Source organism: Hyaena hyaena, unplaced genomic scaffold (assembly GCF_003009895.1).
Source record: "Hyaena hyaena isolate Hyena2069 unplaced genomic scaffold, ASM300989v1 scaffold_18, whole genome shotgun sequence".
In the NCBI taxonomy this organism is placed as follows: domain Eukaryota; kingdom Metazoa; phylum Chordata; class Mammalia; order Carnivora; family Hyaenidae; genus Hyaena; species Hyaena hyaena.
In genome coordinates, this window is record NW_024080649.1 from 806,379 (window position 1) to 833,862 (window position 27,484).

The window sequence follows — 27,484 nt, forward strand, 5'->3', positions numbered from 1 at the left end:
AGGCTCCTCCCAAGACCATTTTTTATCATTTCTACAGTCCAGGGCTTAACAACATAGTACTGCACAAAAAAATACTTGATAGATAGATAGATAAATAAATAAATGTATGTTAGAAACATTAAACTATACCTTGATTGAGAAACAGAATTCTTTTTTTCAAAAGTTATTCCTTCATGTAAGTTTTTACTATCGCTTGAATTGGCTTTACATAAAGTCTTATTTTGTCCACTCTCCCTATAACAAGCATTAACTGGATTTGCTCTCTTTAACAGGGTCTTCATTTGGTGATCATTTGTACATGCTGTAGATAGGATTCCATGGGACTTATAACTCTGAAGCTTTCTAGACTGGTTTTTATCCTTATCTTCTGCTTTAGGGCCTCCACCAATACTATCTGCATGGAGGTGTTTCAGTGTATTTTGAATATTTATCTTCATAGATGAAACATTATCCTTATATTTTTCTCTTTGTATTTTTTCCTATAATGTAAAAATGACAAGTAAATAGTTTCAAGATAATACATTTGCTTTATAATCCAATTTATACTCTCTTTAAATAATGTAGGAAAAGTTCATGATTGTCGATAGAATATACATAATAAAAGGGACATTTACATTAACAAGAAAAGGGAATTTATTTAATAAACGATCTGGCGGGGGGCACCTGGGTGGCTCAGTTGGTTAAGTGTCCAACTTCCTCTCAGGTCATGATCTCACAGTTCATGAGTTCGAGCTCCACATCAGACTCTGTGCTAACAGTGTGGAGCCTGCTTGGGATTCTCTTTCTCCGTTTCTCTGTCCCTACCCTGTTCATGCTCTCTCTCTCAAAATAAATAAATGAACTTTAAAAATAAGTCAAAATGAGCTACATATTGATATATAAAAAAATGAAACTATATATATATATTTTTTTTAATGTTTATTTTTGAACTAGGGAGAGCATGAGTGGAAAAGGGACAGAGAGAGAGAGAGACAGAAGATCCAAAATGAGCTCTGCACTGACAGCAGAAAGCACGATGTGGGACTCAAACTCATGAACCACCAGGTCATGACCCTGAGCTGAAGTCAGACGTTTAACTAACTGATCCACCCAGGTGCTCCAGAAATTGTATATATTCTAAAAGAAAACATAACATTTTAAAATTACAAAGGGGAGGAAGGCATTTCTAAATATCACAGAGAATCAATAAATCATAAAAGAAACTAATATAGTTGACCACATGAAATTTTTTTTCAAAGTTCTACTACAGACCAAGAATAACATGGGGGTGGGGTTGGGGAGGACACAGAAGAAAAGGTCAGAAGCAAAACCAAATGATTACCAAAACATCTAGAAAGAATTTGTATAAGTCATGTCTTGGGGTATGATTTTTCTATCAACATTAATTTTTTAAAAAATTTTTAACGCTTATTCTTGAGAGAGAGAGAGACAGAGCATGAAAGGAGAGGGGCAGAGAAAGAGAGGGAGACAAAGAATCCAAAGCAGGTTCCAGGCTCTGAGCTGTCAGCACAGAGCACCATGTGGGACTTGAACCCACAGACAGTGAGATCATGACCTGAGCCAAATTCGGATGCTTAACCAACTGAGCCACCCAGGCTCCACATTTCCATCAACATTTATGAAAAGCTACTATAGTGAAAAATGAAAAAGATCAACAATAGTGTAGAAAAATAGGAAAAGGAGATGAGCAGTTAATAGGAAAGGAAATATAAACAGCTCTTAAACTTAAGAAAAAAATGCCCCATCCCAGATGCACAATAAAGCTACACTGAGACAGCATTCATCTAGGACACTGGCAAAGACTGAAAGAGTATAGGGAAACTCTCTCATACCTCAATGGTGAGAGCATTAATTGCACAACTTCTATGGAGAAACAGTTTAACAGTATCTTTCATAATAAAATTTGTATACTTTTTTTTTTTTTTTGAGAGAGAGCATGAGCAGGAGAGGGACAGAAAGAGAGGGAGACACAGGATCCGAAGACAGGCTCCAGGCTCTGAGCTAGCTATCAGCACAGAGCCTGACGTGGGGCTCGAACCCACAAACTGTGAGATCATGACCTAAGCCGAAACCGGACACTTAACCGACTGAGCCACCCAGGCGCCCCAAAACTTGTACACCTTTACAAAAATATCCTATAGATAGGGGCACCTTGGTAGCTCAGTTTGTTAAGTGTCCTACTCTTAATTTTGGATCAGGTCACGATCTCATAGCTCATGGGATCAAGCCCCATGTCAGGCTCTGTGCTGACAGCAAGGAGCCTCCTCAGGATTCTCTCTCTCCCTCTCTCTCTCTCTGCCCATCCTCTGCTCGCACATACGCATGCATGAATGTGTTCTCTCTCTCTCAAAATAAAAATTAAAAACAAATCCTACATAAACTTATGTTAAGGCAAACACATCTTATTTTTATGGGAAAGTATTCAGGTGAGTGCAAAATGTTAACATTATTATCTGCAGCATTGTAATAGCTAAAAGTTGGAATAACCCGAATGTTCAAAAGGGAGTGAGCATATCCACCAATGGACTACTCTGCAACAAAAAAGAATAGGGGGTGCCTGGGTGGCTTAGTTGGTTATACATCTGACTCTTCATCTTACCTCAGGTCTTGATCTCAGGGGCATGAGTTCAAGCCCTGTCATGGGCTCTGTACTACCTATGAAGCCTACTTAAAAATTTTTTTAAAAAAAATTAAAAATTAGGGCGCCATGGGGCACCTGGGTGGCTTAGTCGGTTAAGCGTCTGACTTTCGCTTAGGTCATGATCTCGCGGTTCGTGGGTTTGAGCCCTGCGTCGGGCTCTGTGCTGACTGGCAGCTCAGAGCCTGGAGCCTGTTTCAGAGTCTGTGACTCCCTCTCTCTCTGACCCTCCCCTGCTCATGCTGTCTCTCTCTCTCTCTCTCTCTTAGACATAAATAAAACATTTAAAAAAAAAAATTAGGGCGCCTGGGTGGCTGTCAGTTAAACATCTGACTTTGGCTCAGGTCATGCTCTCATGGTTGGTGAGTTCAAGCCCTGCATCAGACTCTGTGCTGACAGCTTGGAGCCTGGAGGCTGCTTCGGATTCCCTGTCTCCCTCCTTCTCTCTGCCCCTACCTTGCTTGTGCTCTCGCTCTCAAAAAATAAATAAACAAACATTAAAAAAAAATTAAGAGGGCTTCTGGTAAAGTTGGTGAATTTAACACCCCTATTTAATTTTGGTCCTTCAAAAAAAAAAACCCCAACTGAACAACAGTTTTTATAAGGTATAAACCCACAAGGACAAGGAGAAATGAAACAAGAAATAAAGGCAAAAAAAAATTTCCAAAGGAACCTGAAAACAGGCAGGTTAAAGATAACCTAACTAGAGGACCTGATAAAGCTGACTCCAAAGCTGATAATGGGAAAACTAATAAACTACCTAGAATGTGCTGCCAAACTCTCAAAAGGCTTAGGAATTGGAGATACCAGAACCTCTAGAACATGGGTTGAGGATGGGGTTAAAAATAGGAAGACTGGATGAAAGTCTATTTAAGAAGTAGCTGGATGACTAGATCTCAACCCCTACATACATATACATGTTTAGCAGGCAGCTACTGATACCAGGTCCCCTTCTTCTCCAAGGTTGAAAGTTTAATCTCTGGAAGGGATAACACAGGAGTCTCTACAACAGAGGACACCAAACAAAGCTGAAGGCAGAATACTATTCAAGAAACTAAGCAAATATTCACATACTGAATACTAAGACCCATAAGCTCTCTTCCATTTTGATTCCAAAATGTCTAGGCAGAAGATTAGACACTGGACGTTCTCCCCAGAAACGACCCATCTAATTAATCCTATGAAAATTCGTAATTGACAAATTTCCAAAAAGACTTTCACTTTTTGACTTTTAAGTTTATTTATTTATTTATTTATTTTATTTTATTTCTAGGAGAGAGAGAGAGACAGCGTGAGCAGGGGAGGGTCAGAGAGAGAGGGAGTCAGACTGAAACAGGCTCCGGGCTCTGAGCTGGCAATCAGCACAGAGCCCGATGCGGGGCTCGAACCCACGAACTGCAAGATCAAGACCTAAGAGAAAGTCGGACACTTAACCGACTAAGCCACCCAGGCGCCCCTATTTATTTATTTTTGAGAGAGAGAGAGAGAGAGAGAGAGAAAGAGAGAGAGGTAAGAGCAGAGAGAGGAGAGGGAGAATCCCAAGCAGGCTCTGCCCTGTTAGCACAGAGCCCAACGTGGGGCTTAATCCCACAAACTGTGAGATTATGACCTGAGCCAAAATCAAGAGTCGGACACTTAACTGAGTCACCCACAGTATCTGACTCTTCAATATTAGTAGCAACCAAAGACTACCAGAAATATGAAGAAAACTAGAGATCAAGGAGAAAGAAAGAGAGAGAGAGGGAGACAGAGGGCGGGCAGGCAGGCAGGTAGGTGGAGGGAGGGAAATCTCAGAGGAAAAAGAAGAAATAGGAAGAAAAAAAATTTTTTTTAATGTTTTATTTTTATTTCTAGAAGAGAGAGACAGACAGCATGAGCAGGGGAGGGTCAGAGAGAGAGGGAGTCACAGACTGAAACAGGCTCCAGGCTCTGAGCTGGCAGTCAGCACAGAGCCCGACACGGAACTCGAACCCACGAACCGTGAGATCATGACCCAAGCGAAAGTCGGATGCTTAACCGACTAAGCCACCCAGGCGCCCCAGGAAGAAAAAAATTTTAATGAAAATAATCACTGATACATTTAAGAGAAGAATGCCAATGATGTCTTAAGTCCATGAAAAAGAATAAGATAATTTAAACTGAGTAAAAAAAGAAGTTTTGGTAACTACAAATATGACAGAAGAGAAAAACACATTCATTTAAAAAATAAATATGAGGGGCCCCTGAGTGGCTCAGTCAGTTAAACATCTGACTTCGCTCAGGTCATGATCTTGCAGTTTCTGAGTTCAAGCATCATGGTTAGCATCTGACTTTGCTCAGGTCATGATCTTAGGGTTTCTGAGTTCAAGCCCCATGTGGGGCTCTGTGCTGACAGCTCAGAGCCTGGGGCCTGCTTAGCATTCTGTGTCTCCCTCCTTTTCTGCCCCACTGCTGTTCACATTCTGTCTCTCTTTGTCTCTCAAAAAGGAATACATCTTTAAAAAATAAATAAAAAATAAATATGAGAACACTGAGCAAACAAACAAACAAACAAAGGATGACATGGGATCCAGCAAACAGGAAATCAAACTTCTTAGGAAGGGTAGGTACAAAGAGAACCTATGAGATGACAGTAAAGGAGTACCCCGGGGTAACAGTGGTATATTTGGCCGAAGGGGTACACTAGTTATTAATTTATTGTTCCTCAACTCCAAACCAATCCTTTTTTGCCCCACACTGTAAAACTGAAACTAGACTCTATAGCTAGCATTGATGTCAATCTCTGTTATTAGCAAATGCTAGGACAGTACAAGGCTGGAAGAGAAAGAAGGGACTTTTTATTCTTTTGGTGTTCTGTTGTTTTGAGTGGTAATGAGTGGAGGTAGACTTGTATCATTAGAGAGGTTCACTGTGTATTTCAGGTATAATTGTCCAGTGATTCCACTCCTAGGTATTTACCCAAGAGAAATGAAAATGTAAACTTCACATGAAGAAGTGTAAGCCAATGTTTATAGCAACATAAGTCACAGTAGTCACGATCTAGAAGAAATCCAAATATCCATCAACTGGGGAATAGATAAACAAGTTGTAGTATGTCCATAGCATAGAATATCACTCAGCAGTAAAAAGGAACAAATATTAATAAAACAACACTGGTGAATCTCAAACATGTTATATGTTAAATGAGTCAAACACAAAAGATTATGTAATATATAATTCGCCTTACACGAAATTATAGAAAAAGAAAACTAGTAACAGAAAATAGATCCATGAGGGTCTGAAGATGGGGAATATGGGACTGTTTGCAAAGGGACACAAGAAAACATTTTAGGGTAAGTGAACTGTTCTATTAACTTGTCATGATAGTTACACCACTGTATAAATTATCATAATTCAAAATATATACTTGAAATGTGTGATTATCATATGTAAATAGTATCTTAATATAAAATAAAACATTTCAGAAAAAAAATTATCTAAAGCAGAAACAATAACATTACTGGACAATTTATAACAAAGGTAGCAGTAAAATAATATATGGCAACAACAGCACAAAGAACAAATGGAAATGTAAGCATGCTATTACAAGGGTCTTACAATATATACACAAATAATATTAGTTGAATATAGACCATGATCAGTTATAGGTATTTATTATAAATCCTAAAGCAATCAGTTAAAAAATCAGGACTATTTAGCCAAAAATCTAAGATGAGCTAGAATATTTTAAAATAATATAAATGAAGAAAGGAGAGTAGAAAAACATGGAACAAAGAATAGTATAAATAGGAAAAAAGTAGCTAGATAGTAGACTTAAACCCAAACATACCAATAATTACATTAAACATAAATGAAGTGATCATATCAACTAAAAGCTAGAAATTGTCACACAGAATAAAAAAGACCAAACTATATGCTGTCTACAAAAAACCCATGCTAACCACAAAGACATAGATTACAAGTAAAGAACATGTCCATCAAGTGATGAATACATAAACAAAATGTGATATACCCATACAATGGAAAATTATTTGGCCTTTAAAAGGAGTAAGTAATGGGGCACCTGGGTGGCTCAGATGGTGGAGCATCCAACTCTTGATTTTGGCTCAGGTCACGATCTCATGATTGGTGAGATCAAGACAGTGCAGAGCCTACTTGGGATTCTCTCTCTCCCTCTCTCTACTCCTTCCCTGCTCATGCATACTCACAAACACGCTCTCTCTCAAAATAAATAAACTTAAAAAAAAAAAAAGGAAAGATGTACTGATGCATGCTAAAACATGAATGAGCACTGAAAACAGGCTAACTGAAAGAAGCCAGTCACAAAATATCACATATTACATAATTTCATTCATATGAAATATTTAGAATAGGCAAATCTATAAAGACAGATAGAGGACTGTATATAGCTGGCAATGGAGGATGCGGGGAAATACCTAAAGGGTACAGAGTTCCATTCTGAGGTGATAAAAATAATGTAATTGACTATAGTTGCACATATCTGTAAATATACTAAACACTACTATACACTTTATTTATTTTTAACGTTTTTTTATTTATTTCTTAGAGAGAGAGAGAGAGAGAGAGAGAGACAGCGTGAACAGGGGAGGGTCAGAGAGAGAGGGAGACATAGAATCCAAAACAGGCTCCAGGCTCTGAGCTAGCTGTCAGCACAGAGCCCGATGTGGGGCTTGAACCCATGAACCGCGAAATCATGACCTAAGCTGAAGTTGGATGTTTAACCGACTGAGCCACCCAGGTGCCCCTGAACTGTACACTTTAAATGAGCAAACTGCATGGTATGTGAATTACATCTCAATAAAGCTTTAAAAAAATTTTTTTAATGTTTTATTTATTTCTGAGAGACAGAGACAGAGACAGAGAGCGTGAGCAGGGGAGGGTCAGAGAGAGAGGGAGATACAGAATCTGAAGCAGACTCCAGGTTCTGAGCTAGCTGTCAGCACAGAGCCTGACGCAGGGCTCAAACCCACGAACCGCAAGATCATGACCTAAGCCGAAGTTGGATGCTTAATCAACTGAGAACCACCCAGGCGCCCCTCAATAAAGCTTTTTTAAAAAGGAATGAAATACTAATATAAACATACATAAACCTTGAAAACATTATGCTAAATGAAAGAAGCCAGTCACAAAAGACCACATGTTATATGATTCAATTTATATAAAAAGTACAGAATAGGTAAATATATAGACACAGAAAATAGTTTGGTGGTTGCCTAGGATGGGGTGGTGGGAAGAATAGATGGGGGGAACAAGGAGGGTGACTGCTAAAAGGTATGGGGTTTCTTTTTGGGGTGATAAAAATGGGGGCACCTGGGTGGCTTAGTCGGTTAAGCGTCCGACTTTCGCTTAGGTCATAATCTCACGGTTCGTGGGTTCGAGCCCCGTGTCGGGCTCTGTGCTTACTGCCAGCTCGGAGCCTGGAGCCTGTTTCAGTCTGTGACTCCCTCTCTCTCTGACCCTCCCCTCCTCACGCTGTCTCTCTCTCTCTCTCTCCTAGAAATAAATAAAAACATTAAAAAAAAAAGTGTTCTAAGATTGATTGCGGTAAGGGCTGCACAATTCTGTGGGTATACTAAAAATCAATGAAATATCCCCTTTATCAGGTCAATTGTACGGAATGTGATTTACATCTTAGTAAAGCTATTATAAATATATATATTTACCACCTGGGTGGCTCAGTCACTTAAGCATCTGACTCGATTTCAGCTCAGGTCATGATTTCATGGTTCGAGTTCAAGCTGTACATTGGGCTCTGCGGTAACAGTGCGGAGACTGCTTTGAATTCTGTCTCCTTCTCTCTCTGAACCTACACTGCTCGTTCTCTCTCTCTCAAAATAAATAAACTTAAAAAAATTTTTATTGCTTATTTATTTTTCAGAGAGAGAGACACAGCATGAGCAGGAGAGGGAGATACGGAATCCAAAGTAGGTTTCATCCAGGGTCCAAGTTGTCAGCACAGAGCCTGACACAGGGATCAAAGCCATGAACCACAAGATCCTGACCTGAGCCAAAGTTGGACATTCAACCAACTGAGCCACCCAGGTGCCACAATAAAAATAAACTCAACAACAACAAATGTATTTATATATGTAGCAAGATGTTTACTCTAGAGTTGTCTACACTGGTGAGAGATTGAATATAATCTAAATGGCCTCAATAAAGTACTAGTTAAATAAATTCATAATAATGTTTAATATTGAATACTACTCAGTCATTTAAAAGAATGAAATTACTATCCTATTATACTAAGTTGAGTACTATGCTTTTATTTTTATTTTATGTATTTATTTTACATGTGTTTATTTTTGAGAGATAGAGAGAGGCAGAAGACAAGTGGGGGAGGGGCAGAGAGAGAATGAGACACATGATTCAAAGCAAGCTCCAGACTCTGAGCTGTCAGCACACAGCCCGACGCAGGGCTCAAACCCACTAACCCTGAAATGATGACCTGACCCAAAGTCAGACGCTTAACCAAATGGGCCACCCAGATGCCTCATATGCATTTATTTTTAAAAATGTATGCACAAAGGAGCACCTGGGTGGCTCAGTTGGTTGAGCATCCAACTTCAGCTCAGGTCATGATCTCATGGTTCGTGAGTTTGAGCCCTGCATGGAGCTCTCTGCTGTCAGCACAGAGTCTGCTTTGGATCCTCTGTCCCCCCTTCTCTTTGCTCCTCCCCTGCTCGTGCTCTCTCGCTCTCTCTCAAAAATAAACATTAAAGAAATTTTTTAAATTATTTTTTTGAGACAGAGCATGAGTGAGTAAGGGGCAGAAACAGAGGGAGAGAGAATCCCACAAGGTACAGAGAGAAAGGGAGAAAGAGTGCAGAGCCCAAAGTGGGGCTTGAGCTTACCCACAAGGGGCTGGGATTCACAAAGACAAGATCATGACCTGAGATGAAGACAGGTACCCAATCAACTGAGCCACCCAGGCGCCCGATCAAAAATAAATAAACATTTTTTAAAAGTACATGCACAAAAACACAAATTTCACATACATGGAAAAATATAGAAACATGTATATGTATGTGTATATATATACATATATATATACACACACACACACACACAAATATGAGAGATTATTACTTCCATCCTTTTTCTTAAACCCTTATTATACAATTGTTAGAGCTCTATCTTCCATGTCTGGCCTTTATCTTCCATGTCTCTTATTTTTTCAGTCATCATTTCCACTTTTTAAAAAAAAATTTTTGTTTAATGTTTATTTTTCGAGAGAAACACAGAGTGTGAGCTGGGGAGGGTCAGAGAAAGAGGGAAACAAAGAATTCAAAGCAGGCTGCAGGCTCTGAGCTGTGAGCACAGAGCCCAACATGGCACTCGAACTCATTAACCGTGAAGTCATGACTTGAGCCGAAGTCGGACACTTAACTGACTGAGCCACCCAGGCGCCCCTCATCATTTCCACTTTTTTTTTTTAATTTTTGTTAAATGTTTTATTTATTTCTAGGAGAGAGAGAGAGAGACAGCATGAGCAGGGGAGGGTCAGAGAGAGAGGGAGTCACAGACTGAAGCAGGCTCCGGGCTCTGAGCTGGCAGTCAGCACAGAGCCCGCCTCGGGGCTCGAACCCACGAACCGCGAGATCATGACCTAAGCGAAAGTCGGACGCTTAACCGACTAAGCCACCCAGGCGCCCCTCAGCATTTCCACTTCTTAAATATCTTTTCTTTCTATGCTCAAAGATGGTTACTCAAGTATCACTATTTAATTTTAAATTTAAAACCAATAAAAAATTTAAAATAGCAGAAAAAACCTTTTACCCTTCAACCTCTACTGAAAAAAAAAAAAAACTTAAAAAAAGTTCTATATTCTTTGAAACAAAAAAGCCAACCTCATTTCCTTCTCTTTCAAGCTGTTCTATTCTGTGTAGAATTTCCTTTGCTTTCTTCCAGTAATCTTCAAGATTCTTCTCTTTCGTATTTATGTCTTCTAATTGTTTTTCATTCTCATCAAAAGAGTATTCTCCTAGACTTAGACATAATTTTTCAGCTTCATAATATAGGGAAAAAAAGTGAATTTATCCATTACTGGAAATGTTTTTTTGACACTTGAAATATAATTTTAACACTTTAAATACAGACAACCTAGTGCAGCACACCCACTTCTCTAAATTTTGCCCATCTAGACTAAATTAACTATCTAAATGGTACACAAAATAAATAGAAAGTGTGTGCTTGGCAGAGGTCCAAGCCCCAGTCATAAATCAGACTTTAATCTTCAGAGTTATAAGAAAAAGAGTAACATGAAAATATGTTATGCCAGATACATAAATATCCTCAGGTATCTGGATACCAGTTGTAGTTTTCTTTTTCAACAGCTTTTACAGAGTGGTTCCTTCCCATAATCTTTTAAGTTTTCTTTTTACACATTGCAACAGCAATTTTCCTTCCATGAAGACTTACCTATTCAATGGCCATCAATCCTTCAATGCATACTCCCTCTGATCACAGGGTCTTTATGCCTCACTGTTGCTCATGCCTGAGACATTAGTCCATAACAAATTCCCTTTTCACCTAGTTAATGCTATACGTTCAGATATCAGCTCAAGAGTCACTTCCTCCAAAGGCTTTTCTGCTCCAAGTCTAGATCACAGTCTTTTGTTCTTTGCTTTCTAAGATCTATTGCTCCAACCATTCCTAGCCCTTAGGTTAATATGTAACCATTCATTTTTGAGATTGCTCAATAAGTACCTCTTTATCTAGTTAAACTAAGCTCTATGAGTGTAGACTGTTGTTTCTTAATCATTCTATCCCTAAAACCTAGCAGAGTGCCTGGCAAATAACAGGAACTCAGTTTATAAAATAAATATATGAAATATACTTTATAATTTAACCATAAGTCACCTGTAGTCCTCAAATTTAAGTCCTACAACTGATTTTGTCCAGAGCACAAAATAAGAAAATTATCTATATTGTTGCTCTCTTCCAGATAGGTTTTTTTATATGATGAAACACTCTAGTCATGTCCAAATTATATACTCTGCTTTTCAAATGTTAAGAAGAACCTGGGAGCTTAAGGGGTTTGACTCATTCAGCAGATATAAATTCTCTTTCATAAACTTCAGTATTTTTTTAAAGTAACAATATACTTACTAATTTTTTTACAATTGTGAAGCACAAAAGTGGCAGCTTTGTTTAGTTCCTCATTATGTGATTCAGTTAAAGCTTGTATCATGAGTGGAAGCCCATTGTTTTTAAAAAGGTCATACTGATTTTCCTCTGGAAAATATATCAAAAATGAGAGTAGAAGATAGTTATTTCATCACAAACTATCTGCATAAGGTCATAATTCTTCTTTGTGTTAATTATGAACATAGTTTAAATTTTAATATAGAGAAAAATTGTTTCAAAGTATTTTCAATTTAGGAAATATTCTACTGACATAAAATACCCGTCTCATAAGTGATGACTGCTAAAATAACAGCTATGGGGTATGCCATACCTCAGAAGAGTACAAAAAAACTCCAGCCCTCACTTGGTTAAAAAAGGTATAGTTGAAAAAAGAAATTACATATAGTTGTCAAATTAAGCCACAATAAAAAATGAAAATAAAAAAATCTAAAGGTACAGTAAATTCTAAATTATACAAAAGTTAAGAGAAAGAACAGAGAAATAAACTAATGGAGGTAACGGAAAATGAGGTAAGAGAGGGCAGAAGAAGCAAGAGATAGCAAAGCAAGGAGAGTGCAAAAGTTGGGCAGGGAGCCAAGAGGAGAGAAGAGATTGGAAGGAGAGGGAGAGACGAATGTGAAGAGGGTTGGAAAGGAGGAAAGTGGACAGAGAGAGAGAGCAGGAGGAGATTGGAAAGAGGGAGGAATATGGAAGGTGAGGAGAAAAAAGAGAATGATAAGTGGAGAAAGAAAAATAGGACTTTCAAAGGTTTTCAGTAAGGGAGAACGGAATCAGATCTGTGCAGCAGTGTGATGATTGGATTGAAAAATGGAGACAGAAGAAAGGGAACACAAGGAGAAATCTATTCCAATAACATTGGTGAAAGATGTTGAAGGGCTGAAGGCCTAAACTGGAACTGGACAGAAAGGGATAAGGAAGAGTATGGATGAAGGAGGATAAAGAGCAAAATGACTGGTTTGGGGACTGAATAACTTGGAGAAAGGCAGTACTTTCAAGTCTTTCATATGAAAGTGAGGAAAAATACAAAAGTGGATTTCTAGTTCATTGTTTTAATAAGCATACTACATAAATGCAATACTTACCACAATCCTCTGTGCAATGACCAAGAGTAAGTATGATGCTAAATTTTTCTCCTGAATCCAGACTTTCATGAAGCAGTAATGTCAGAAGTTTTGAAACAATCTGATACTTAGATAGTATTACTCCAAAAGTAGCTATTAGTATAAAATAGAGAAAAAAAAAGTATAAACTTAAAACTCATAACTATATATATATATATATATATATGTCAGATCTTATCCTGGGAGAACGATATCATATCTATAGAATATCTAATATTAATATCTCATACATTTAATATGTATGTATATGTGAATATAAATAAATGCATTGTAATAAGATGGTGGCTTACAGTCCTCATTAATCCCACTTCCCAAACTTAAGACAGTTTACTAAAGCCTATTTTATAAAGAATGGTTTCTTCTTAATTATCCTGCATAATGCTGTGAGTATGAATAATACTGCCTTCCTAAAAGCTGAATATGCTTACTCTCAGCTTATACACCTCTTCCTATCTAGATGGACTAGAGACCTTCCTATGTCTCTAGGACTCCTGCCCATAACTGAAATACATTATTAACTGGCCAAAGTTCTACTAATGTTAATGACACAATGAAGCATACCTGAAGCTGTCACAATGAGATATGACAAAATTCCAGAAGCTGCCATTTTAAGTTATACTTCTTCTAACAGCGTTTCTAACAGAGTTCACCCAGTGTCTAACAATATTGATATCAACAGTAAGGTTGTGAATTCTTCAAGGGACTATATCTTAATCATTTTTGTATCTCTAGAGCTCACAAAGAGCCCAGCACATAGCAGGCCCCTAATAACTCAAGTGTTAAAAAATAACCTATTTATTTTTCAGTTATTTGTGAATTTTAAGAGTGTTGCTTATTACAGAGATTTACAGACTATCATTCCTCAATATCTGTACATGTCAGAAGTAGCCATGGGTTCAAGTCTGGATCTGCCATGCACTAGTTATGGCTGGGTAAGTCAGACCTTATACTTATTAGAAAGAGGCATAAGTTAATTCTTTTTTTTTTTTTTTTTTTTTTTTTTTTTTTTGGCATAAGTTAATTCTTAATGTAACTTAAAAAAAACTATAAATTGGGTTTTCCATTTCTTATGTGTCCAAAATTTCCATTTCTCACCTAAAGTTTTTAACTTAATATTGTTTTTTTGATGAAACAAAGGTTTAGAAATAACAGAATCTTATCTTGATTCTCTCATTAGATGAAGTCAGAAGACCTAGTTTTGAACCCTTAGGGAAGTCCTAACCTCCTTGGGAAAACAAGGAATTGGACTAGAAAAGTAAGATTACATCCTACTTGTGAGAAACTGGAAGTCCAATCCATGTTTGTGTTCCATCTACCATTTCAACACTTACCATGCTGAATTCAAACAAAGTGCAATTGTAGAAAAATTACTAAGTATATTCACTCACGATTATCAGCAATACATGCATCCACTGTCTTTGTCACCACCACTGCAAGCTTAGCACTGGAAAGAGTCTTGTGTGAATCAGATTCCAGTTGCACAAGAACTTGAGACAATATATCCAGTCCACCCACAGATATAAAGTATTTCTGAACATATGCTTAAGGAATAAAGTAGCAAGACTATTAATACCTCAAACAAGTATATGGTTCCATTCAATTATTTTACACTAAATCTGACATTAAATTGACTTTTTCAAATACTAAAAATCCCGAAATTAAGGAACAAAAAAATCTAGTATTTCCCTTTAATCATAAAACAGGTCGTTTACGTAAGTAAGAAATGCACTTGAACATAGAACAACTACACACACAGTACAGTGTTTCTCATGTGTTAGATATCTTTTCTTTTTTATTTAGCAAGAACTGGTATATTTTGCAATAATGGCATTAGTAAACTCAAGCCGTTCATCAGAGCTCTGAAGAACAGATTAATTCATTTAGCTTGATATTGCAATTAGCAAGCTGCCTATTTTCTGAATTCCAATATAACTCATTCCTTAGATTGCTTGAATATACAAAGGGCAAAGTAATTTATTCCAAAAGAACATATATTTTATCCATCTTATTTAAGCCTAATTCTTTTAGTTCTTAGAACATAAAATTATAACATATTATTGAGAGTCCTAACAACTATTCCAAGCAAAGACTCCGTGAAAAATACATTTTTTAAGAGTCAAAGTGTCTTGTTCCTCTATTGAAACTGATTCTGATAGGAAAGTATCCCATGGGTCTGTGTATTCAATGGTCTCTACAACCCCTATCCCAGCAGTGGGCTTATAACAAATGGATACATGGGTTAATGATTATAATTCTGCCACAAGCCTTCCCAGTATACTCTAGTATCAAAAATTGAGCCAAAATGATTTAAACAAAAAAAATTACTTGTATTGTTCAATAAAACACAAAGATCTAAAAAAAAAAAAAACCATCATGTTCAGAATTTTCTACATCTGAGAAAGGAACTGTTAGGAAATGTTTCTGAAGAATAAGCAAACATTTTAACATATTAAATATTTTTAATTTTAAACATTTTAAATATTATGGAGACTCCAAAACAGGTTTCTTTACTGCAAAATAGTTTCGTTAAAAAACTCTTGAGGGGTACCTGGGTGGCTCAGTCGGTTACCTGTCCAACTTTGGCTCAGATCATGATCTCATGATTCGTAGGTTCGAGCCCCGCGTCAGGCTCTGTACTGAGAGCCTGGAGCCTGCTTTGGATTCTGTATCTCCCTCTCTCTCTCTCTCTCTCTCTGACCCTCCCCTGCTCCTGCTGCCTCTCTCTCTCAGAAATAAATTTTTTAAAATCATTAAAAATATTTTAAAAACTCTTGAAAAATTATTTTTATATTTATTTGTTTTGCAGGGGGTGGGGAGAGAAAGAATATGTGCATGAACAGGGAAGGGGCAGAGAGAGGGGGAGAGACAAGTCCCAGGCAGGCTCAGCATCTGCAGCAGACCTGAAATGGGGCTTGAACCCACAAACCATGGGATCATGATATGAAACCAAGAGTGAGACGCTTAACCAAGTCATTTAAGTGCCTCAAGGAAGTATTTTTAAATGCTTAAATAAAAATGGCACTGTGTCACCACAATTTCTAGTTATAGCCTATGTAATAAAAATTCACATTTATAAGAATAAAAACATCCTAGTCTACACCTATATGGTGAATATTTCAAATTTCATCTAATCTAGATTTCATACCAGTTTGCTGAGGGTAATGAGGTTACAAAATTATTGCTCATCCAAGTTGACTTTAGATAAAAAGGAAATGTCAAAGCAAAATGGAAAGAGAATCTAATTTCTGGAATTATAGAGCTAAGTTCCTTTGCATGTGAAACATGACTATTTAAATATGTGAATATACATACATACCAACAACATATGAGAAATTTCTAATTGCTCCACAACTTCATCAATTTATTAATACTGGCCTTTCCCCTTTTTTTTTTTTTTAAAGATTTTTAATGCTTTATTTATTTCTAGGAGATAGAGAGAGAGACAGTGTGAGCAGGGGAGGGTCAGAGAGAGAGGGAGTCACAGACTGAAACAGGCTCCAGGCTCTGAGCTGGCAGTCAGCACAGAGCCCGACGCGGGGCCCGAACCCACGAACCGCGAGATCATGACCTAAGCGAAAGTCGGACGCTTAACCGACTAAGCCACCCAGGCGCCCCTGGCCTTTCCCCTTTTAACCACAGTAGTGAGCGTGTACTGGTATCTTTTGGGTTTTAGTTTGAATTTCTCTAATAATTAATGATTTTGACCATCTTATCAAAACGTTTCTCATTGCTTATCTATAATTAAATATTCATATCTTCTTTGGTGATGTATCTGATCAAATTTTGCCTCTTTTTTTAATCATTAGGTTGGTTTTGTGTGTGTGTGTGTGTGTGTGTGTGTGTGTGTCTTACAGGTTTCTACAAGTTCTCTATATATTTTGGGTATTTCTTTATCAGGTGTACATTCCACAGATATTTTCTCCCAGTCGATGGCTTGCTTTTTCATTTTAACATAATCTTTTGAAGAGTTAAAGCTTTTAATTTCAGTGAGGTCCAGTTTATCATTTTTTCCTTAGTGGTTCATACTTTGTGTGTTCTAAGAAATCTTTGTCTTCTCCGAAGTTATGAAGATTTGTTTCTATGTTTTGTCTACAAGTTTTAAAGTTTTAATTTTTTTAAAATTTATTTCTGAGAGAGACAGTGTGAGCAGGGGAGGGTCAGAGAGAGAGGGAGATATAGAATCTGAAGTAGGCTCCAGGCTCTGAGCTCGCTGTCAGCACAGAGCCCAACACGGGGCTCAAACTCACGAACCGTGAGATCATGACCTGAGCCGAAGTCAGATGCTTAACCGACTGAGCCCATAGAAGTTTTAAAGTTTTAATTCTTACATTTAGGTCTATGGGTCATTTCAGGTTCATTTTTCTATACAGTGTAAAATCAGGGTTGAGATTCACATTTTGTGTATGGATATCCACTCTTTCCAGCATCATTTGTTGAAAAGACGGTATTTTCCCATATGGAATTATTATGGCATCTTTGTAGAAAATCAGTGACTATCTATGTGTAGGTCTATATCTGGTCTATTTTTTTTAAACTTTGTTGGCTTTTTTTTTCCCATAAATTTATTTTTTATAATTTACATCCAAGTTAGTTAGCACATGATGCAACAATGATTTCATAAGTAGATTCCTTAATGCCTCTTCCCCATTTAGCCCATCCCTCCCTCCCGCAACCCTTCCAGCAACCCTCTACTCTCTATACTTACGAGTCTGTTTTCTCCCTTCCTGTTTTTATATTATTTTTGCTTCCCTTCCCTTATGTTCGTCTGTTTTAGATCTTAAAGTCCTCATATGAGTGAAGTCATATGATATTTGTCTTCCTCTGACTATTTTCATGTAGCATAATACCTTCCAGTTCCATCCAGGTAGTAGCTAATGGCAAGATTTCATTCTTTTTGATTGCCAAGTAATACCCCATTGTATATATACATCTTTTTTTTTTTAATATTTACTTTTGAGAGAGAGACAGTGTGAGTGGAAGTGGGTCAGAGAGAGAGGGAGACGCAGAATCTAAAGCAGGCTCCAGGCTCTGACCTATCAGCACAGAGCCCGACACGGGGTTTGAACCCACAGACTGCAAGATCATGACCTGACCCAAAGTCGGAAGCTCAATTGACTGAGCCACCCAGGCACCCCCATATACCACATCTTCTTTATCCATTCATCCATGGATGGACATTTGGGCTTTCCATACTTTGGCTATTGTTGATAGCGCTGGCATAAACATTGGGGTGCATGTGTTCCTTTGAAACAGCACACCTGTATCCCTTGGATAAATACCTACTAGTGTAATTGCTGGGTTGTAGGGTAGTTTTAACTTTTTGAGGAACCTCTGTACTATCTTCCAGAATGGCTACACCAGTTTGCATTCCCACCAGCAGTGCAAAAGAGATCCTCTCTCTCTACAACCTCACCAACATCTGTTGTTGCCGGAGTTGTTAATGTTAGCCATTCTGACAGGTGTGACAGGTGTGAGGTGGTATTTCACTGTGGTTTTGATTTGTATTTCCCTGATGATGAATGATGTTGTGCATTTTTTTCATGTGTCAGTTGGCCATCTTGATGTTCTCTTTGAAATATCTATTCATGTCTTTTGCTCATTTCTTCACTGGAGTTTTTGTTTTTGGGGGTATAGAATTTGATAAGTTCTCTATAGATTTTTGGATACCAACCCTTTATCTAATATGTCGTTTGCAAGTATCTTCTCCCATTCCATCGACTGCCTTTTAGTTTTGCTGACTATTTCCTTCTTTGTGCAGAAGCTTTTTATTTTGATGAGATCCCAATAGTTCATTTTTGCTTTTGTTTTCCTTGCCTCCGGAGACATGTTGAGTAAGAAGTTGCTGCAGCTGAGATCAAAGAGGTTTTTGCCTGCTTTCTCCTCTAGGATTTTGATGGCTTCCTGTCTTATGTTTAGGTCTTTCATCCATTTTGAGTTTATTTTTGTGTCAGGTATAAGAAAGTGGTCTAGGTTCATTTTTCTGCATGTCGCTGTCCAGTTTTCCCAGCACCATTTGCTGAAGAGACTGTCTTTATTTCATTGGATATTCTTTCCTGCTCTGTCAAAGATTAGTTGGCCATATGTTTATCGGTCCATTTCTGGATTCTCTATTCTGTTCCACTGATCTGAGTGTCTGTTTTTGTGCCAGTATGGGCTCTCCATTTTGCTGCATTGACCGAATGTGTCTACACTTAAACCAATGCCACACTTTCTTGATTACTGTATAATAAGTATTGAAATCAAGTTATATATCCCATAATTTTGACCTTTTTCAAAAAGTTTGACTATCCTGGCCCTTTTGCATTTCCATGTAAACTTTAGAATCAGCTTGTCAATTTCTACAGCAATGCCTGCTGGTATTTTGATGAAGAATGCCTTGATCAAAAACTGAATTTCAGAACTGACATTCTAATAACACTGAACCTTACAATCCATGAGTGTAGTATATCTTCCATTAATTTAGGTTTTCTTTATCTCAGCAACGTTTTGTAGTTTTCAGCATATAGACATTGCACATATTTCATTAAATTTATCCCTTAGTGGTGTTCTTGTTGGTTTTTGTTGTTGTTGTTGTTGCTGTTTTTAAGTAGGCTTCACACCCAGTGTGGACTCCAACTTCAGGCTCAAACTCACAACCCTGAGATCAATACCTGAGCTAAGATCAAAAGTCAGACACTCAACTGAGTCACTACTATATAGAAATACAGTTCATTTCTATATGTGGCCTTATATCCTACAACCTTGCTAAAATCACTTTTGATTCCTGCAACTTTATTTTAGATTCTTTAGGCAAGTGCGTCATCTATGAATAAAGACATTGTATCTTCTTACTGCTTTTCAATCTCTATGCCTTTTTACTTTCTTGCTTATTTCATTGGCTGAAACACCCAGTAAAATCTTAAAGTAATGAGAGTAGCTATCCTTGTTTTTTTTCCAATCTTGGCAGGGTGGGGAAGGAGGAGGGGATTAAGTCTTTCACCATTAAATATGTAAGCTGTAGTGTTCTTTAGAGGCTCTTTATTACATTGAGAAGTTCTGTCTGTTCCTAGTTTACCAAATGTTTTTTTCAAGTATGTCTACTGAACGACATGAAAAGCTTTTCTTGCATCTTTTTAGATCATCATATAGTTTTTCTTTCCTGTCACAGCCTGTGAAAATGATGAATTTTCCAGTGTTAAACCAATCTTGTATTTCTAGGATAAATGCCACTTGGTCATAATATCTTATCCTTTCTATATATTACTGGACTTGATTTAGTGTTTTAATTTTTAAAAAATGTTTATTTATTGAGAGAAAAAGACAGAGTGGGGGAGGGACACAGAGAAAGAGAGAGAGAGAGAGAGAGAAATCTCAAGCACGTTCTGCACTGCCAGTAAAGACCATGATGCAGGGCTTGAACTCACAAACTGTGAGATCAGCAACTGAGCCAAAATCAAGAGTAGGACGCTTAACCAACTGAGCTAACCAGGAACCCAAACTTCTTTTTAATTTTAATTATTTTATTAAAAAAAATTTTTTTTAAGTAAGCTCTGTGCCCATCATGGGGTTTGAACTCATTAACCCCACATCAAGAGTCACATGCTCTACCTACTGAGGCAGCCAGGCATCACTAATAATTTAACAAATATTAACCATTTGTTAATATTTTCTTAAAGATGTTTCGGGCACCTGGGGGGCTTAGTTGGTTAAGCGTTCGACTTTCGCTTAGGTCATGATCTCGTGGTTCGTGGGTTCGAGCCCTGCGTCGGGCTCTGTGCTGACTGCCAGCTCAGAGCCTGGAGCCTATTTCAGAGTCTGTGTCTCCCTCTCTCTCTGACCCTGCCCTGCTCATGCTGTCTTTCTCTCTCTCTCCTAGAAATTAAAAAAAAATAAAATAAAATAAAATAAAAAATAAAAATAAAAAAGATGTTTGTATCTATGTTCAGAAAGGATATTGACCTGTATAGTTTTCTTGTAATGTCTTTTTCTTTTTTTTAATGTTTATTTTATTTTAAAAATTTTTTAATGTTTATTTTTGAGAGAAAGACAGTATGCAAGCAGGGGAGGGGCAGAGAGAGAGAGAGAGAGAGACAGAATCTGAAGGAGGCTCCAAGCTCTGAGCTATTAGCACAGAGATTGACATGGGGCTTGAACCCACAAACGGCAAGATCGTGACCTGAGCTGAAGTCGGCTGCTTAACCTACTGAGCCACCGAGGTGCCCCTAAAGGGTTTATTTATTTTTAAGAGAGAGAAGGAGCATAAGTGGGGGAGGGGCAGAGAGAGAGAGACAGTGAGACAGAGACAGAGACAGAAACAGAAACCCAAGTAGGCTCCTCGCTGTCAGTGCAGAGCCTGACATGGAATTCGATCCCAGGAACTGTGAGATCATGACCTGTGCCAAAATCAAGAGTTGGATGCTTAACTCACTGAGCCACCCAAGCGCCCCTCTTGTAATGTCTTTTTCAAGCTTTAATATGGGAATAATTCTGGCCTTTTAAAATGTGTTAGGAGGTATTTCCTGTACTTCCATTTTCTGGGAATTAATGTAGAATTTTTTTTCTTTAAATGTTTGGTATAATTCACCAGGGAAGACATCAGGGCCCAGAAATTCCTGTTTTAGGTTTTAAACTACTAATTCAATTTCTTTACTACATACAGTAATATTCAAATTATCTATTCTTTTTTATTTTAGAGAGCATTGCACACGAGCAGGGAAGAAGTGGGGAGGGAGAAGGAAGGAGGTGGGAGGGAGAGAGAAAGAGAAAGAATATCTTAAGAAGGCTCCAGGCTCAGGACAAATCCCAACACAGAGCTCGATCTCATAACCCTGAGATCATGACCGGAGCCAAAATTAAGAGACAGAAACCAACTGACTGAGCTGACCAGGTGCCCCTAAGTTATCTATTTCTTCTGAGTGAGTTGGTGTCTGGCAAATAATTTGTCTAATTCTTATCAGTTGTCAAATTTAGTGGCATAAAGTTGTTTCTATTATTCCTTTATTATCCTTCTAATATCTGTAAAGATTTAGAGTGCTGTCACTTCTTATTCTTGATACTAATAATTTGGGCCTTCTCTTTTTATTTTGTGATTAGCTTGGCTAAAGGATCCATTTACTGATCTTTTTAAAGAATCACCTTTTGGTTTCACTGGTTTTCCCCTACTGTGTTATTTTTCTATTTCATCAGTTTCTGATCTTTATTATTTCCTTCTTTGAGTTAAACTTTATTTTCTATTTTCTTAGGTAGAAAAAAATATAAATTCATTTGAGACCTTTCTTCTTTCCTTATGCAAATTATAGTGCTATAAATTTCCATCCAAACATTGCTTTTACAGCAGCCCAGTATTTTTTTTAAGTTTATTTATTTATTTTTGAGAGAGAGAGAGAGATGCACATGAGCATGAGCGGGGGAAAGGCAAAAAGAGAGGGAGAGAATCCCAGCAGACTCCACACTAGCAGGGCTCAAACTCATGAAGATCATGATCTAAGCTGAAATCAAGAGATGGCACTTAACCAACTGAGCCACCCAGATGTCCCACAGCAATCTAGTGTTTTAATGTTGTGTTTTCATTATCATTCAGTTAAAAACTTTTCTAATTTCTTTATCATTTATTTTTTTACTCATGGTTTTGTGGTTATTTTTGGTTTTGGTCTCTGTTTTAGCACTGAGTTGGTTAATTTTCAGATACTTGGGACTTTTCTAAATGTTTTATTTTTATTCATTTCTAATTTAATTCTATTTGGTCAGAGAACACCCTCTGTGGGTTTTAGTTTTGTGTCTAGTTGTCCTGTTTTATATGAGGCTATCTGGGGAGATTCAAAACTATGCTGCTACCTCCATCTTCCCAATCGTCTTCCTAACAATGTTTCCTTTCAAGGTTTTCCTATCTGCAGTAGTCTAAATGCATTCAAAATGACCCAACTTACTGTAATAAAATTACTCCATTAATTCAATTAATTCAAATAATTAACTCAATAGGTTTCTGTTATGCTTTGAAATGTCTCTTCAAGTCTAACTAGACAATAATGAATACTTACTGTTATTTGCAAGAGTAAGCCCAATAAATGAGCAAACAGGGCGAATTACCTCAGGTTTGACACAATTTATTAGCCAGTCATTAGCATGTGGAAAAAGTGAACAGCAAAGCATTTGATTTTCATCTGAAAGAAGACAAAGTCAATTGTGTTTTAATATATTTGGAAAGTATCAGTTTATTTGTTTTTATTTTAAAATTTAAATACTTGAGATAATTACCATTTTGAGGATTGTTGACACAGACACACAAAGTACTACACACTGAAGACCATAACTGATAACTCTGGAAAATGTTTTTATCTGACAAATTCAACTCATACTTTGAAAGAACTGTCCTATTTAGTTAAAAAAAAAAAAAAGCAAATTAATACAAATGCATCTCTTAAGTAATGAATAGTAACAAGAAATTTATATTTGCTTACCTGAACAACTGTGTCAGAACTGTAATACAACCTGTTTCTCTCACAAGTGTCTGTCCAGTCCCTTAAAAACACAGCCATATAGCACACAATATGACTTTTGCTTATAAATAATTTTGCAGAAATGAAAAATAACATTTAAGTAACATTTCTAATAAATAACTTTTAATCACTTTAAAGTATTACGAAGTGCAACACAGAATTACAGAATAATCATGATTACTATGGAAAATACATAACTTATGCTTACAGAATGACAACATTCAAATTTCCTCCAAAAATAAAACAAAATTTTAGACAGGAGATACATGAAATTTGAGGCCATTGTTGGCTGATATAGTAAACACTGTAACTAAATGGCTAATTCAGTGGAACATTAACTAAACCAATCATCAAATGCCTCTCTTGCTTTTAAAGCTGTTCTTTTTTCATGTATTTAAATAACACAAATCACTTCACTATTTCTTAAAATAAATATTAAACAATTAAATATATGCTATTCTATTTTCTCTAAAGTTAACAGTTCTCAGAAGTTAGTAAGATTTTTATTTTATTTTTAATGTTTTATTTATTTTTGAGAGAGAGATAGAGACAGCGTGAATAGGGGAGTGTTAGAAAGAGAGGGAGTCACAGAATCCAAAGACAGGCTCCAGGCTCTGAGCTAGCTGTCAGCACAGAGCCCAACATGGGGCTCGAACCCATGAACCGTGAGATTATGACCTGAGCCGAAGTTGGACACTTAATCTACTGAGCCACCCAGGTGCCCCAGTAAGATTTTTAAAAAGACACTGATATAAAGACTAGAATGAAAGGAACAATGACTATCTCGATTTATTATTTTTTAAATGTTTCTACAACATAAAAGAATGTACTTACTATTATTTGAAACTAGCACCAATATAACATAGACAGACATTCTTTTCAAATTTGTGTTTGAATCATTATTAGATAAGAACCAAGTTAAGTCTTCAAACAATTCTGAAGTGCACAAAGTCTGCTGACAGTAAACTGAAAAATAAAAAAATGTAATTTCAATTTCTATGCATTAGCACAAGTTTTAAAATATGCTGAACAGAATAAAAGTTGCCAAACAGATGGTTCACCACCAGATCGCATTTCATTGACATTTATTAGTCATGCAACATTTCTGACAAATTGATACGTACTTACTAAATTAACAGACCAAAAAAGGAGTATCTTAATCAGAAGTACTTGATTGAGGCTCTACAACATGTGCATAATCCCCTAGAATTTCTAATAAAAACCTAACTAAACAAAAAATTAAAATATAAAAGATATTTAAGATGAGTAACAAAACATAGCAAGAGAGAAATTTTAGAAAATTCAGAAACCTGCTTTAGAAAACAGAGAGACAGGAGCCTGGGTGGCTCAGTGGGTTAAGCATCCAACTTTGGCTCAGGTCATGATTTCATGGTTCGTGGGTTTGAGGACAGCTCAGAGCCTGGAGCCTGCTTCAGATTCTGTATCTCCCTCTCTCTCTGAACCTCCCCTGCTCATGCTCTCTCTCTCAAAAATAAATAAAAAACATTAAAAATAATAATAATAAAAAGAGAACAGAGAGACAAATGATACCTATGCTCTTAAGAACTTTCTAAAAATACACTTGATCTTAGCCAAAAGGCCGAGAAGCGATGAGAACTTTCTAAAAATAAAAATATCTTTCCAAAAAGCAAAAATGATACCTGACAGTAGGTGTGTGTGTGTGTGTGTGTGTGTGTGTTATAATAATGCAATAAACAGAATTTTAAAACAATAATCTGAGGGGCGCCTGTGTGGCTCAGTCAGTTAAGCACCCGACTTTGGCTCAGGTCATGATCTCATGGATCGTGCGTTTGAGCCCCATGTCGGGCTCTGAGCTGTCCTCAGAGCCTGGAGCTTACTTCAGATTATGTGTCTCCCTCTCCCTCTGCCTTTCCCCGCTCATGCTATGTCTCTCTCTCAAAAATAAATAAACATTTTAAAAATTTTTGTTGAAATGATAATTTGAGAGGGCACCTGGCTGGCTCAGGCTGAAGAGCATGTGACCCTTGATCACCACGTTGGGTATATAGATTACTAAAAAAAAAAAAGAAATTTAAATAAAATCTTTAAAAAAGATAAAAATTTGAACACAGAGGCATAATTACTACTTGATCCAGTATTTAGAACCAGCTATTAGACTTTCTCTCAAAGGCAAGGACAATGTCTTATTTATCCCAATGACTAGCTCGCAGCTCATTTCTTACCAAATGATGAAGAAATATTTAATGGATGAAAATTTAAGTATAGAAAGCTGCTTGACAAACTAAAACTTTAGGATCAATTTCATCTTGGGTATACTACAGAAAAATATTTTGACCAACATGAATTTCTATACCCAGAGTATATTTATCTATATATAAGTTATCTTCGTCTTTTGATTCAAGTATAAATATATAATGAACTTAATAGAAAAATCAAAGATAGATATATGCATATGCAAATTCGTGAAGTATGAATAGCATCTTAAATAAATGTGAAAAAGTTTTTTTTTTTTTTACAAATAGTTTATTGTCAAATTAGTTTCCACATAACTCAGTGCTCATCCCCACAAGTGTCCTCCTCCATGCCCATACCCCCTCCCCCCGACATCCATCAGTCCTCAGTTTTTGTCAGCATTCAAGAGTCTCTCATGGTTTGCCTCTCTCCCTTTCCCCCCACCATTTCCGCCCTTCTTCTCCCCCTTGATCATACGTCAAGTACCTCCTAATCCACCTATACGTGCAAACATATGATATTAGTCCTTCTCTGCCTGACTTATTTAGCTCAGCATAACACCCTCAAGGTCCATCCATGTTGCTACACATGGCCAGATTTCATTCTTTCTCATTGCCATGTAGTATTCCATGGTATAGATAAACCACATCTTCTTGATCCATTCATCTGTTGATGGACACTTAGGCTGAAAAAGACCTTTTTTAATGTTTATTTTTTTCAACGTTTTAATTTATTATTGAGAAACAGAGAGAGACAGAGCATGAGCATGGGAGGGGAAAGAAGGAGGAGACACAGAATCTGAAGGAGGCTCTAGGCTCTGAGCTGTCAGCACAGAGCCCAACGCGAGGCTCAAACTCCCAAACCTTGAGATCATGACTTGAGCCGAAGTCTGATGCTCAATGGACTGAGCCACCCAAGCGCCGCTAATGTTTATTTACTTTTTGAGAGAGAGCAACAGAGCATGAGCATGGAAGAGGCGGGGGGGGGGGGCGGGGAGGGGAGAGAGAGAGAAACAATCTGAAGTCTGAGCTGTCAGCACAGAGCCCAACAGGGGCTTGAACTCATGAACCATGGGATCATGACCTGAGCTGAAGTTGGATGCTTAACCGACTGAGCCACTCATGCGTCCCAAAAAGATCTTTTTTTTTTTTAATTTTTTTAATGTTTGTTTATTTTTGAGAGAGACAGAGCATGAGCCGGGGAGGGGCAGAGAGAGACCGAGACACAGAACCTGAAGCAGGCTCCAGGTTCTGAGCTGTCAGCACAGAGCCTGATGCGGGGCTTGAACTTGCAAGCTGAGAGATCATGACCTGAGTTGAAGTCGGATGCTTAAACGACTGAGCCACCCAGGTGCCCCCAAAAAGATCTTTTTAATAAGAAGTGCTAAAATAGCTGGATTGCCCCCTAAAAAAGATAAAAGCCGGAGCATTCATCATGCCATACGTACCCCAGGACAATTAAAAAAAAATGTAAAAGTAAAAAAATAAAACTATACCATACCAAAAGTAAATGTGAGAGGATTCTCCTAGAACCTGAGAGTAATGAAAACTTTCCAATTACTCAAAATTCAAAAGCCAAAAGGGGAAGGAATGATGAATTTTATTTTCCTAAAAATAAAAAAACTTTTGCATGGCAAAAATAAAGGAGAAGAACAGTAAAAGACAAAGTAAAAAAATGTTTCCAACTAACAGCAAGAAAAACTGTGGAAGATTTTGAAATGAACAAAAATGAATACTGAATGTCCTGTCTAGCACACTCTTCTAGATTATCTGTATCTTTCACTGTCTTTGGCTATTTTACATCTCTCTAAATTGGAGAACACTGATTATAATGCAAGTTATTCTTGATCATAGAAATACAAAGCACTTGGCCAATAGAATGCAATT

General features: G+C 37.3%; 1 protein-coding gene across 7 annotated transcripts in view; it reads right to left on the reverse strand.

Annotated features, from left to right (window-relative positions):
* The window catches only part of TERB1 (telomere repeat binding bouquet formation protein 1), a 53,553-nt gene that overhangs the window by 12,340 nt on the left and 13,729 nt on the right, over positions 1-27,484 (reverse strand). For all 7 annotated transcript variants that reach the window (XM_039222820.1, XM_039222841.1, XM_039222822.1 and 4 more), the window contains 9 exons: positions 24,219-24,350; positions 23,346-23,406; positions 23,143-23,258; positions 22,926-23,048; positions 14,298-14,450; positions 12,871-13,002; positions 11,750-11,875; positions 10,489-10,646; positions 130-479 (listed from right to left, as the gene is read on the reverse strand). In XM_039222820.1, the coding sequence (XP_039078751.1) occupies positions 130-479; positions 10,489-10,646; positions 11,750-11,875; positions 12,871-13,002; positions 14,298-14,450; positions 22,926-23,048; positions 23,143-23,258; positions 23,346-23,406; positions 24,219-24,350 (1,351 nt within the window). The remainder of the gene's footprint in view (positions 1-129; positions 480-10,488; positions 10,647-11,749; positions 11,876-12,870; positions 13,003-14,297; positions 14,451-22,925; positions 23,049-23,142; positions 23,259-23,345; positions 23,407-24,218; positions 24,351-27,484) is intronic.